We start from the raw sequence: 13,435 nt of genomic DNA, 5'->3' as shown, positions 1-13,435 counted from the left end.
AAGAAAGCATACCAAGATTGGCAGATTGCCGTTCTAACTAGGCTTAATAGTATTATAGGTCTGACTGGGCCCTTGTCTTTGACATTGTCCACTGACAGCCTTATTCACTTACCATCAAGTTCTGTTACATTTATCTGTCTTTGACATCAACTATTCCAAGCATGGTATGATTAAATAGTACGATAATTAATTATCGCTTTGAATATTATGGGTTATGTTACAATATTCATCGATTAGTATAAATTTAACGGAAGTAAACTCACCCATTAGTCAGTAGATTCCAACTGCCAATCTCATATCCTTGTAAATTAGTGGGAACTGCAACTAAATTGATACTCCCCGCAGTTATAGGTCTCTTGGTACCCTCATACTGATGCATGAGATCGATCATGGATATTCCAAAGCGTTGTATGTAATCATAGCAATACAATTTATCGCCTGGTGCCCAGATAACAAGGGTATCATTATTTTTGCCTTTGACCGATTTATTGGTGAATTGGGAATAGTGAAACCCGACTTGGTGCAATGCTACTTGAGGTGATGGAATGTATTCGATGATCGTATAGTCTTTAGAGCTGTAAAAAAATATCTGGATATAGTCTCGTGAAATTATTTTGCATTCATACAAATATTATTAACTCATCAATGATTAGAAAATACCTACTACCCGTTACCTACCTATAAATTAAACATAATAATTATTAGGGCTGTTTTTATCTTTTAAAAAATCCGTGGGTTTAGTCAAGTATAAAATATTGAAAGTACTTTTAAATAAATTACAAAAAAAATATTGTTTTGTATGTTTGCTTACTTTTTTAGTACAGAAGTAAATAAATAAGTTAAAAATGAATTAAAATTAAAATATTACGAATATTTAATATGTGTACTTTTCAACAATTTCGCTTTTTCATTAAATATATCAACAAACGAAAACTTTATTCGATGTTTATAAAAACAAACACATTTTTTTTGTTGTCTCTCGATAATTCTAAAGGTGCGCGATATGTGAATCGTAAAGATTGACTAAGGCAGTAAAGCCTACTTTTTTGAAGTTGAACAACATTAAATCGGAAACAGTATTTTTCATTTAAGGTTAATTGAGAAGAATCACTGGACTCTCTGTTGCGAACGCTCTGAGAGAAGCCGAAAACCGAAGCAAATGAAAGCTGAGGATACAAAGAGCCACGAAGGGCTTTCAAGGACACGACCTTCAGCAATGAAGTATTCGACTAAGAAGAAGAGAAGAATGTAATACTAAAATAGTTTTATTTTTATTCCGTTTTTATTCCAAATACTACGTTTTATCATCGGGCATACGGCAAGCCTAGAAAGCACCGAGAGGGCTGGTGGTCGTGGCGCCGACGACCGCCGGTCCGGCGTCCCGAGGGGGAGGGTGATGGGAGAGATGTGCTCTGCACTAAACGCTTCACTTTCCCCCCTCTGCCTCTTTATGAGTTCTGCCTCATGCGAGGTTTGGACGTTGGTTGTTGAGCGACCGGAGGTTGGTGAGCGACTGCGACATGCCCCGCCCTCCATCCCCAGAGGAGGGGGGAAGTCCGGCGATTTCCTCCTGACCAAAAAAAAAAGCCTAGAAAGCAAGTGTTCCCGCATCATCGCATAACACAGCTTGAAGAGAATGACAGTCGTTATATCAATGCAACTTTACGTTTCAGGGTTGCCATATTTACTTTAAGCTCCAATGACGCAAGATAAGCTATGGACTTCTCTGACATAAACCCAGAAGAAAAAAAAAACTATAACCCAAATTCAAATAAATTTTTACTACGACATCATTGCCAAAATTGGAGGGCCGTTCTCTTTTTATACACAATAAACGTAATTACATTCGAAAAACTCGCATTAACGTTTCGTATAGGTACGAGGTACATACAGACAGACAGTGGTTGCGAAATCGCACTACAATAATTGACACAGTTCCCTGTATCCATAAAAGGTGACATCGCCCTGTTAAGATTGCAACCGTGGCTGCGGTCATTCTGACAGCGGACTGACTTCGCACTAAACATGTCAAAGAATAATAAATAATAGTTTAAAAAAACTAACAAAATACGCTTTTATGGAAAACCTAACTAAAAAATAGAAAATAAATTTTATTAATCACGATTTTTTAAAATAAATAAATTTTTTCTTACACTTTTTTTAATTCAAAGTTATTAAAATTTATTTTCTATTTTTTAGTTTGATTTTCCATAAAAGCGTAATTTGTTAGTTTTTCAAACTATTATTTATTTTTCAGTTTTTAGATGAAAATTTTTTTTTTTTTTTTTAATATTGATTTGTCATCCGTCCTTAATACGAGTTAATCCGAGGTTTTGAATGGAGTCAAAATAATGTTCAAAGATTCCGTTACAAACATACATACGTCTGAAGCTAATAAAAGCGTATTAAAATTGCTATTCTCATAGGCAGCGATATCTGGCTGAATCTTTAGTATTAATACAGGCGGCTTAAACTACTTTCCATCACTTTAATTATCTGTCTATTTAAGGTATAGAAACACTTTATTCAGAATATTCCTTTGTTAACTTATTAAGTTTGATTATTAAATTGAGTTATTAGAGGATCTAAATTTATAAAAATATGTTAATGAAGCTATAGAAACTTAATTCGTCGTTATAAATTTAGACGCTCTAATAACATAAACTTGTTAGGATGGAATATTCTGACAAAAGTATAAAAGGCAGTATTATCATTCTAGAGGCAGGTAAATCTTCCCATCAAGGAATGTCGCGGAAAATTGCTTTCATCTTAAATTTTGTATTGAACCCTTTGTTTTTGTTTTGATCATTAGTTGTAAAATAAAAATATGAGAATATTTATTGACTAATTAAGAAATATTAAGTTGGATGTGAATGTTTGGAAATACCAAGATTTTAGGCCATCGAAACGATACCGATAGCTTTCGATAAAATCCATTAGAAAAATACTTAAAAAGTGTTCTCGGGAAATCAAGTTTAGAAACTCCAACATTGTAAAATATGATTCAAACTTTTAATAAACGCTGTTAGTAAAACCGCGACTGTATGAACAAAAAGTGCCCAGCAGAGATGTGGAAAGCAAACAATTTTCTATTTCCTTTAATTTAGTATTTGAAATAATTAGAACTAGTTTCGCGATATGCTACGTTATATGGTAGTTGAAAATAATACATTAGTAACCACTTCCATACCTGACTCTCTTCATTTCCTCAGCGATCACCAAGCTGCTATTAGTGTACTGCATTCCTGGGTGATCGGAAAGTATGTACACCTTGAATTTGAAGACCGCTTCGAAGCGAGGGTTATCGAAGCACGGAAACATGAATTTAGCCTTATTCGGAGACAGCCTGGTTGCGTATAAAGACCTGGAAAAAAAAAATGTGTTATAATTTTGAGAGTATCTTTTAGCGTCGATAAGCTATGCTCAGTGGTGGATCTACACTATGGGCAGTCAGGGCAAGTGCCCAGAGCGGCAAATTTTTTAGGGCGGCCAAATTTTGAAAGTAATTTTTTTTTTATTCTTATCAAGATTGCTCAATATAATTAATTAATTCTAATAATTATTTATTTTCTTATTAATTGATGATTCAAGAAATACAATCCATCCATTACTTGTAAATTATAATTTTGGCACTTTTGGTAAAAATTAATAATCAAAATGTTTTAATCAATTTATTTCCTTGGAGATTTAAAATAATAATCATTTTTTCTGTTTGCTGTAATCAAAGAAATTTAATTAGTTTTTTTTATGTAATATAATTATGAGTCACCCTTAATTAAAATTTATAATTGTTAAAAAAAAACAATATTTATTTATGTTATTGGAATATAAAATATGACATATGATAAAGTTTCCTCAATAAATTAGTTATTTTAATTTTGAAAAATAAAATATATCAACTATGAGTTTAGGTAAAATTCCAGTACTAGGGCGGATTTTTATCCGGTGCCCAGGAGCGGCATTAAGTTTAAATCCGGCCCTGGCTATGCTTATTGGAGCACAGAGACATGTCAATGTCGCCAGCAGACGTGATGAGATATATTATCATCGATATTCCTATTGCATATAAATTACGGCTACATCCTTAGGAACTAAATTTAAAAACACGCATACGATGTTACGATGTCATTGAATGCTCTTGAACTTAGGTAGGTAATGGATTGCTTGGAAAAGTAATTGCACATGGCACCTTCTAAACTCGAAGTATTAAATGTTCCAAATAATCAGACAATCAAATTGGTATACCATTTTTTATGTTTCAATGAATTATTATTTTTGTGACCGCGATTCCCGACTTCCCTTTCGCGACCCGTAGATGTCGCTGCGTGTTCATAGGCGAACAAAAAACAAATGGAGTAGTTAATCATGCGCAAATCACACACAACGCACTGCACTCCTTATTAATTCACACGTTTTAGGATATTTATTGTACTGTGTTAACGAATCAACGTCGCGTCATACATTGATGGCTGTGATTGGCCAACGATGACGTCATATCGCACGAACCAATCACAAAACAGGAAACGCAATAGTGGCACCAATTGTCAAAATTTAAAAAAATTATAACATGAAGAAAAAAGATGGACGCGCATTTCAATTCTATATTTGTAAATTAATTAAAAATAATATAATGAGTATTTGAAGAAGTAAACGCATTTATTCATTTTCTTGGCCACCTTTTTTTTTTTTTTTTTTTTATTGCTTAGATTTGTGGACGAGCTCACAGCCCACCTGGTGTTAAGTGGTTACTGGAGCCCATAGACATCTACAACGTAAATGCGCCACACACCTTGAGATACAGTTCTAAGTTCTCAGTATAGTCACAACGGCTGCCCCACCCTTCAAACCGAAACGCATTACTGCTTCACGGCAGAAATAGGCGGGGCGGTGGTACCTACCCGTGCGGACTCACAAGAGGTCCTACCACCAGTAATTACGCAAATTATAAGTTTGCGGGTTTGATTTTTATTGCACGATGTTATTCCTTCACCGTGGAAGTCAATCGTGAACATTTGTTGAGTACGTATTTCATTAGAAAAATTGGTACCCGCCAGCGGGATTCGAACACCGGTGCATCGCTCGATACGAATGCACCGGACGTCTTATCCTTTAGGCCACGACGACTTCGGTAACCTCAAGATACATCTAAGAAATAGACGCAACATACTGCTTGTCTCGTAACTTCCTGTGTAGGCGTGAAGATAGAAAAAACATCTAGCAACGTGTCTAATCAACATGTTAATTTATTGCTCACGTTCCAATGAACAAAGCTAGTGCGTTGCGGAATGTCTCGTTTTGCTAAATTGGGGTAATAATGATAGTTACCTTGAAAGGCAATACGATAAAAAAACATTTGCATTTTTATGTTCCTACTACGACAAGCAAACATAAACTATACTTCTTTTTAATGCTTAGATTAGTGAACGAGCTCACAGCCCACCTGATGTGGTTACTGGAGCTCATAGACATCTACAACGTAAATGCGCCATCCACCTTGAGATATAAGTTCTAAGGTCTCAGTACAGTTACAACGTCTGCCCCGCCCTTCAAACCGAAACGCATTACTGCTTCACGACAAAATAGGCGGGGTAGTGGTTCCTACCCGTGCGAACTCACAAGAGGTCCTACCACCAGTACCATATGTTGGTCATTCAAACGTTTCCCTAACATACAATCATCATTGTAACAGGATTCAGGGGAAGGGGGGTGAAAGGCCGAGGGTAGATAGCGTTGTCCTACGTAAACCTCAAGAGGTGAGACAGAAGGATTAAGCCCAAGCTTGCTGTTTTACCAACAAAGTATTGAATTAGTTATTTTCTACAGGTTATTTCTTAAAGTCAAAATAGTCAAAACTAACGCAAAATGTATCAATTAGTATTGTTATTAGCGTGTGGTGAGCCTACACGGGTATCGTCTGTTTGTGATCAAAAATCATTCTGATTTGGAAGATTGACCATTGAGACTTCGAATTTATGTCTTAAGTTGAAGGCGACATTCAATTTGATAACTGTATTAGTTCCAATAACCACGACTTTGTGCAATAAGACTAAGCCTAAAAATCCGTTGGATCACGTATTATATAGATTTTCAAGAATTTCTGTTTCCAGAAAAGAATCTTTACCTCTATACATATACTAGGTTATATATTTACGATCATCGGCCATTAAGCAAACAATGACTGCAGCTCGATCGTAACCATTAAGGATATCCTGCGAAGCGTGACCTTTTATTTGGTTAATTAACCACGCTCTTTTGTCGTCTAAAACACTTAATATGGAATGTTTGTCCTAAATAATGAAAGGACATATTATAAGATTTTAATTCTCTTGGTATGGAAGTATGACCGCAGTGGCTCTAGGTAGTATGGATGAACTCTACTCCGGTGGCGGGCGGTGCGATGGTAAAAACGAGATGCCGGTATAATCTCGAACAATTCCTCAGAGCACTCCTGATTTTAGCTGATATTAGCCCAACGGCCTTGTGGCTCATCCAGGAGGTAAGAGTTTCTTAAAAGCCACCAGAGTTTGGCGACTAAGTCTACCACCGGATTGGAAACGTGACCTGCTAAGAAGAAAGATTATTTTATAGACTAGGTTTCCTGTGAAATTCTTTGGCGAGTTGGATGAGTACAGTGACTTGCGCTTTAGTTGTTGCTACCAGCGGCTTTAAAATACAATGAATGTGGATGGGGTGCTTTCACAAGGACGTGTACAGATCAATGCTGTTGGCTGCCTTGTGAACCAGGTTGGGAGTGCAATTGATGATGTTCACAATAAGGGAGTCATCGTGCCACGTCGTTGACTCTTATTAGCATTCCGTCTGTCTTACTTCTGTAATTACGAATATAAATAAAAGAGTTTAGACAGCTTTACACACTCTAAGTAATGTACTCATGAGCCTAATAGATCTGTCTCATATTCATATTCATGATGCGACTATGCCTAAGTGAAATCCTAAGATTTTGGCAGGTAATAAATAGCTCAGATATTTATTTAGTAAAAATTCAGTTCATCATTTTGATATCACAAATTTAAAGCAAGTGCAAACTAAGTGGCAAATATAATCAAGAAACATAATCCCCATAAGTGATTAAAAATTTAAAACCGCAATAAACTCGTAACACCCATGCGTGTTTGGTTGTCTCTGAGTGTGGGAGAGAAGGCCGACCGCTTCTATATTGGAAAACGTCCGTATTGTGTATTTAAATAGAACTATGGATATAATTAATCGTTAAACATTGTAATTGCAATGTACCTATAGTATTCTTCTATACGGGACGACACAGCGTGGAAGAATTTTTGTGAAAACTTTTCGGTATTATAGAATTTTATTTGTGGTATGGGATATAAGTGACCATGCAATGATTACCCTATTCAATTTTGATACGAAATATTCACCAGGTCTGGTTTGTACAATAAAGTTTGAGATTTCAACCTCATTCTTAAAATGACATTCACGCTGTGGAGACCGAATGACATCAAATGGGCCTTAAACCCATAAATTCCACCAGAGTAATTAAAAAAAATATCTCTTATAGTTTGTAAAGATAGAAGAAGTTTGTAAGCATAATCGGTACTAGATTACTCAAGCTACTAATAATTAGTATATTCAGGCCTGTCTGCTCTCAAGAGATAAAAGTATATTAATTAATCTATACTAATTTAAAAATCTACAGTGGTTTTTACGGTTTTCCGTTATAACTACTGAACTATGCATCCGATTGACTTGAAACTTGGTATCCATGTAGAAAATACATGTAATTAATGGATAGGCTAATATTTATATGAGTGTTGGACTCCCTAATAATAATGACAATAAATAATAATGTTAATTTTAAATGTGCAGCGAAGCGGGCGAGTACGGCTAGTTATGTAATATTGCCAGGGCGTCGTGTGAGTTCCACTGATTTAGTTCCACCGTTTCACCTATTTTTTGAAAGTTTTATTGAAGATTGAATGGATAAAGCAGCCATGGCCATTCCTCACAAAATACTTAGACCTAATGTCTAAAGGGAGACAGCTAAATTTGCGTAGTACCGTTTCTGAGAAACATCAAAACGCTTAAAACACTAAAAACTGTGTGGTACAAGCAACCTTCGTTCGCTAATAACGTTTTAAAGTGTTTCTGTGTAACTGACTATACGTTTTGGCGCAAATCGCCTGCGTTTATATTGTGGTAATAAAAATTTAGCAATTTAGTCAATGAAATATCCGACCTTATTCCCGCCATATGTCGACAAATGTAACTCAAAATCAAAACCAAAAAGTTTTTATTCAAGTAGGATATTCACAGGCTAATTTGAACTTCATCCCTTATTCGAAATGCCAGGGCCGGATTAGGAAAAAAATTTTTCAGTCGAGTTTTTCAATAAATAATTTATTGCGAAACCATGTGGATGCTCTTAGTATTTAACAAACATACATAAATATAATCGGAGACAAGAATTATCTGTAATTAAATTTCGACGGAAAGAAAAGATGTTTACTATTCGGAATTTGAAAGTTTATTTTTCCAAAGTCTCTATTGTGGAGGCCCTGCGTTTGTGGAAGCCCTGGTTGACTCTATATCCTTAAATGCGGCCCTGCGAAATTCACTTGTACCACTTAGAAGATTCAGCAATCAGAATCAGAAGAAGATTCAGATTCAACAGGATTTGTTCTTTTCGAAGGATTTGTTCAGGACTTTTTCTTTACAACATGCAGAAAATTTCCAAAACATTATTGTGTAAGTGCCAAAAATACAAGATCTCGAGAATCTAATATCTCATAGATATCATAACTGCGACAAAGGTAAACCTGCAGGCGGTGACGGAATAGTCTGGATCACTACTTCCAATACCAATAAGGAAAAGCTTGAGTTACACAATAACTATTATTAATTAATTGAGTAATTAATGAGAACATCCATGATGTGTATGTGATGTGAAGAAAGGTGACATAATACCGCGATAGCCTTGCGGCTCATTTTCCTGTGAATTTATATGAGACACAATTTATCAAAAAAACATATTAAATGTGGTTCAGTGAAACAGTCATTGTTTATTATTTATTAATGGCGGTAGAACGTCTTGTGAGTTCGGACGAGAGGGTACCACCACCCTGCCTGTTTTTGCCGTGAAGCAGTAATGTGTTTCGGTTTCAAGGGTGGGGCAGCCCTTGGGACTGTAAAAATTGAGACCTCAAAACTCATGTCTCAATTTACGGTGGTGACGTTTACGTTGTAGATGTTTATGGGCTTCGGTGACCACATAACATCAGGTGGGCCATGAGCTCATCTACCACCTAAGAAATAAAAAATTCAATAAACGAGAACAATAAATAAAATAAGTGATAAATAATTAGTTTTTCTCTGGGCTCGGATCAGGATTGACGATATTAGCAGGGGGTCATATTAACCGACATAACTCGGAGGATTATGTGATTGAAGTGCCAGTAGCATAACGCTCGCAGAGAAGATGGCCGCTGAACCCAAAAAGTTCTCGAGTGGTAGCCGCACGCTGTAAGACGCAGCGTCGGTAGACCTCTCACTAGGTGACACGACGACCTGTGTGCTTAGTGCGAGTTTTTAAACGTTCTCGATAGCGTAAAAGTTAACTCAAATTTGTATGCATTTGGAACAGCGGCCCTATCAATGCAAATCTACTGCAATGCGAAGTGTATCATTAAAATAAATTTTGACTAATGAAGAAGAAAAAGAAAGAGAGCAAAATAGTTTGTTATAATAAGATTATTATAATAAGCTCTTTTTCGTTCGCTTCGACGGTAGACGAGTATACAGCTTATTTGATAGTAGTCACCATCGGATCGTGAACAACGACTGGGTGAAAACTAAGTTATTGCCTCATGTTGAGGACTTTTTTTTATTGCCTTTGTAGGCAGACGAGCATACGGCCCACCTGATGGTGAGTGGTTACCGTCGCCCATGGACTTCAGCAATGCCAGGGGCAGAGCCAAGCCGCTGCCTACCGCTTAATACTCTCCACAAGCCTCGTTTGAAGAAGGACATATCATAACGCTCGGGAAACACCGTGGAGGGGAGCTCATTCCATAGCCGGATGGTACGTGGCAAGAAAAAAACTCTGGAAACGCACTGTCGATGAACGCAGCAAACGCAGCACTTTCCTCCAACATCGTTTGCAAAATGACATGGCACTTAGGAAACACCAAGCGGACTTTATTCCTGTGGTCCCTGGATACGCACTGTGGTATCAGGTAGTCGGAACCTTCTTTGATCTGGTCTCGAGTTATTTAATGGGAAAGTGGAGACGACGGCATCACTTCAAATAATGTTTCTCGCACTCTCGCTTAAATATGCTGTGCGGAACAGATCACAAAAGGTAAGAAAATATCTCCATGGATTTAGTGGTTCCAAAAAAAATTTAGTATAAATAAATAATGAAAACGCTAAATCTGTTTTAAATAGCGGTAATATTTATTTATTGCTTGGACGAACTCACGGTCCTCCTGATGTTAAGTGGTGGAGCCGTAAATTCCGAACTTCCATTCCACCTTGAGGCATGAGTTCTAAGCCTCAGTTTTACAGTACAACGGCTGCCTCAGCCTTCAAACCGAAACGCATTGCTGCTTATGCAAATTATAACTTTTGCCGGTAAATTTTTGGGAGTTATTAGATAATTTCTGTAAAACTTTGTTTAGATGTCAATTAAATAGAAATTTATCCGTTTGGTCCATTTCTGCCGACGGGCTTTTTATTGAGGGAAACGTAACTGCCCAGGGTCTTTCTAATTAAGAAAGAATTAATAATAATTTTCTACTGTGAATTTGATTTTTTTTTCTTACATAATCGAGGCAAATTTTATGAACAATGACATTAACATATACAAGTGTTTTCTTCATACATACCGGTTTTAAAGTACATAAATGTATACATAATGGAATAAATTAAAAACCCAATGTACTGTTTGTCCAAGTGTAAGTTAATAACATACTCACTTGGCATTCTTCACATCGTCCTCATAATAGTTGACCAAGAACAAACCGGCGCTATCTTCTTTGATGTATTTATTAAAAGACATTTTTATATAGTAGAACTGTCTATTGTTTTGACTGTACACCTTCAAAGGCTCCCGCAAGTGAATGAACAGCTTCCCATTAGTCTTGTCGTATTCATACGGACGTGCTCCATTCACCAGATCAGTGCTTCCGTCCAAGACCTTGATGGAACCGCTCTGGATGTCTAAATCCTTCGCGTCTAACTCGATCTCCCTTACATTGGCGTTCGCAATAACAGTGATCGTTATATCGCCGTGGTAATAGGAATTGTCTTTGTAAATATAAGGTATGATTGTCAGTTCGTATTGTATAGGATAAACCGTGTAATTCAAGCATTCTTCTTCAACGATAAAATTCGCGTTCGAATATGAAAAGAGAACGAACAATAACAATGCGAAAAACATTCTGAAGTATTTAAATTTAAATTTGAATTTCGGAATTGTTCTCCGCCGGAGCGTTTCTTGAAGATCGTGTATTTTGTCGGTTCGGTTTTCGCGATGGAAGCGCTTCGGCGTCGTCCGCTCTTGACGCGCGCGAAAACACTGATGTTTACAGCCCACTCGATCGAAATTGGCGCCGGCGAACCCCACCAAATCATCTTGAACTACTCCTCTCCCCCGCTTCAAGAAAGCTATAGATAAACATCGGTATTTCAATAGAACGTCAAGTGTCCGCTTATCTGGTTCAGCGCTGAGCCGTGTTTATATTTTGGTGGATAATTTGTTTTCACGGCGAGCCTGTTTGTTTTGAGGAGTGCTCATGGGTTTCCCGAATTTTGTCTTATGATCATAACTTCTTCATAATGCGTTTCTAAGAAAATTTAAAACCGTAAAGTTTCTAAGGAAAATCGAGCAGCTATTTATGAAAAGCGGGAACGTGATATTTTCACTTAGTTTTTTAAATTGTACCAAATTTTTGTGTATAGTGTTTTCGTGTAAGCCTGGGAGTCTTTTTTTAAATAAGACGTTATTAAAGCGTGTCTAACAGCTTCGATTATATCAATGCAAGGAACGAACAGGCTAGCTTTAGCGATGATTACAGAGAGAGAGAGTATTCTTTATTGTACACCAAAAAACAAATAAACAGTACGATACATTAAATACAAAAAATACAATTGGCGGTCTTATCGCTAAGAGCGATCTCTTCCAGACAACCATCAGGTGGACAAGAATCATTTGGAAACGAAATTATTATCGTTTTGATGATATTTAATTTTGTATGTAATAATATTTATTTTACAAGGTCGTCGGTCCATCTAGTAGGTGGCCGTCCCACACTGCGCTTGCCAGTACGTGGTCGCCACTCCAGGATCTTTCTGCCCCATCGACCGTCCTCTCTTCGTGTAAAAAGCGCTGGGTCTCGTTGGATGCAGGTGGCAATGGACCGGTCGCACTGGAAATCTATTGGAGAGGCCTATGTTCAGCAGTGGACGGCGATAGGCTGAAATGATGATGATGATGAATATTTATTTTTTACCTTTAAAACTATCTACGGGTCATCTGATTGTGTGTTTTCACCGGCGCTCAAAAGCTCAAAGCTTTAATGCTTTCTTGAAGACTAACAAGCGCGCTCACAGCCCTCCCGATGTTAAGTGCTTACCGGAATTTATAGTTTCCAGTATATAAATACCGTCGCCTATTTTGAGTCTTAGGTGTATAATCTTAATATGAGCAGATATTTTCATAATGTCTTCTCATTGGGTTACGAGTTCTAAAAAAAATGCTTTACTTTATTCTTTATTGTATACACCGTTTAGTACAATACAATAATTGCGAAAAGTTGTAAAATGGCGAGCTTAACTCAACAATTGAGCTATCTACCAGCTAACCGTTCTTAAAAAGGGGGAGCTCTACATAAGTGGGTATAAGAGTACAGTGGTAACAAACAAACAAACTTTATGTACAGAAGTAACAAAAAATAATAATGTATGCAGTTAAAAAACCCAATGACGTGTTGTTCGCTCGTCTGAGTGACAAGTTCATAGCGCGACTCGCACGGACAAGGTCATGTGCAATCGGTGACGTAAGCACTCGTACCGCGAATAATAAAATTATTGGTTTAATTTTAGTAGGAGGTCACAATGAAATAAAGCAGTTTGTATATAGAGTACAGTTTACATGCGCGGCTCAGTGTTAGCCCGTTACTCATGTGCGAATTCGCGCCACGGAGCGTATTGTTTTCTACTATCTGGTCGTCGCGTCCTCTTACGGGGCTTGTGACTCCCTGTCCTATTGAGGCAGGGGTGATGAGCTGCGGGATTGAGTCGGTTGAGTCTGAGTTCATGGTGGGTGGGATTCTTCTTCCTTCTTCTCTTCATTCTTCATTCTTGTCTCCTTTCTTCCTCTTCTTTCATTAACAATATTGATGGGGGAGAGGACTGTAACGGGTATGAAAAACCCCATCCCTAAAGGAGGTGGGGGGTG

The 13,435-nt window shown here is 37.2% G+C and overlaps 1 protein-coding gene and 1 long non-coding RNA gene across 2 annotated transcripts in view; both read right to left on the bottom strand.

Moving 5' to 3' along the window:
• Positions 1 to 11,474, bottom strand: part of LOC101736877 (glutamyl aminopeptidase-like) — a 28,434-nt gene extending 16,960 nt beyond the window's left edge. The window contains exons 1-3 of the mRNA NM_001282220.1: positions 10,953 to 11,474; positions 3,191 to 3,364; positions 264 to 575 (exon numbers count right to left, since the gene is read on the bottom strand). Of these exons, the coding sequence (NP_001269149.1) occupies positions 264 to 575; positions 3,191 to 3,364; positions 10,953 to 11,416 (950 nt within the window). The 5' untranslated portion in view covers positions 11,417 to 11,474. The remainder of the gene's footprint in view (positions 1 to 263; positions 576 to 3,190; positions 3,365 to 10,952) is intronic.
• On the bottom strand, positions 4,588 to 5,422 carry LOC134199327 (uncharacterized). Its single transcript, XR_009973772.1, has 2 exons — positions 5,134 to 5,422; positions 4,588 to 4,676 (listed from the first exon to the last, which is right to left on the bottom strand). It is a non-coding gene; the product is annotated as an uncharacterized LOC134199327 (long non-coding RNA).
• Positions 11,475 to 13,435: the final 1,961 nt, after the last annotated feature.

Source organism: Bombyx mori, chromosome 9, assembly GCF_030269925.1.
Source record: "Bombyx mori chromosome 9, ASM3026992v2".
In the NCBI taxonomy this organism is placed as follows: Eukaryota; Metazoa; Arthropoda; class Insecta; order Lepidoptera; family Bombycidae; genus Bombyx; species Bombyx mori.
The sequence above is the reverse complement of the archived record's forward strand: the minus strand, read 5'-3'. Positions and strand labels throughout refer to the sequence as shown.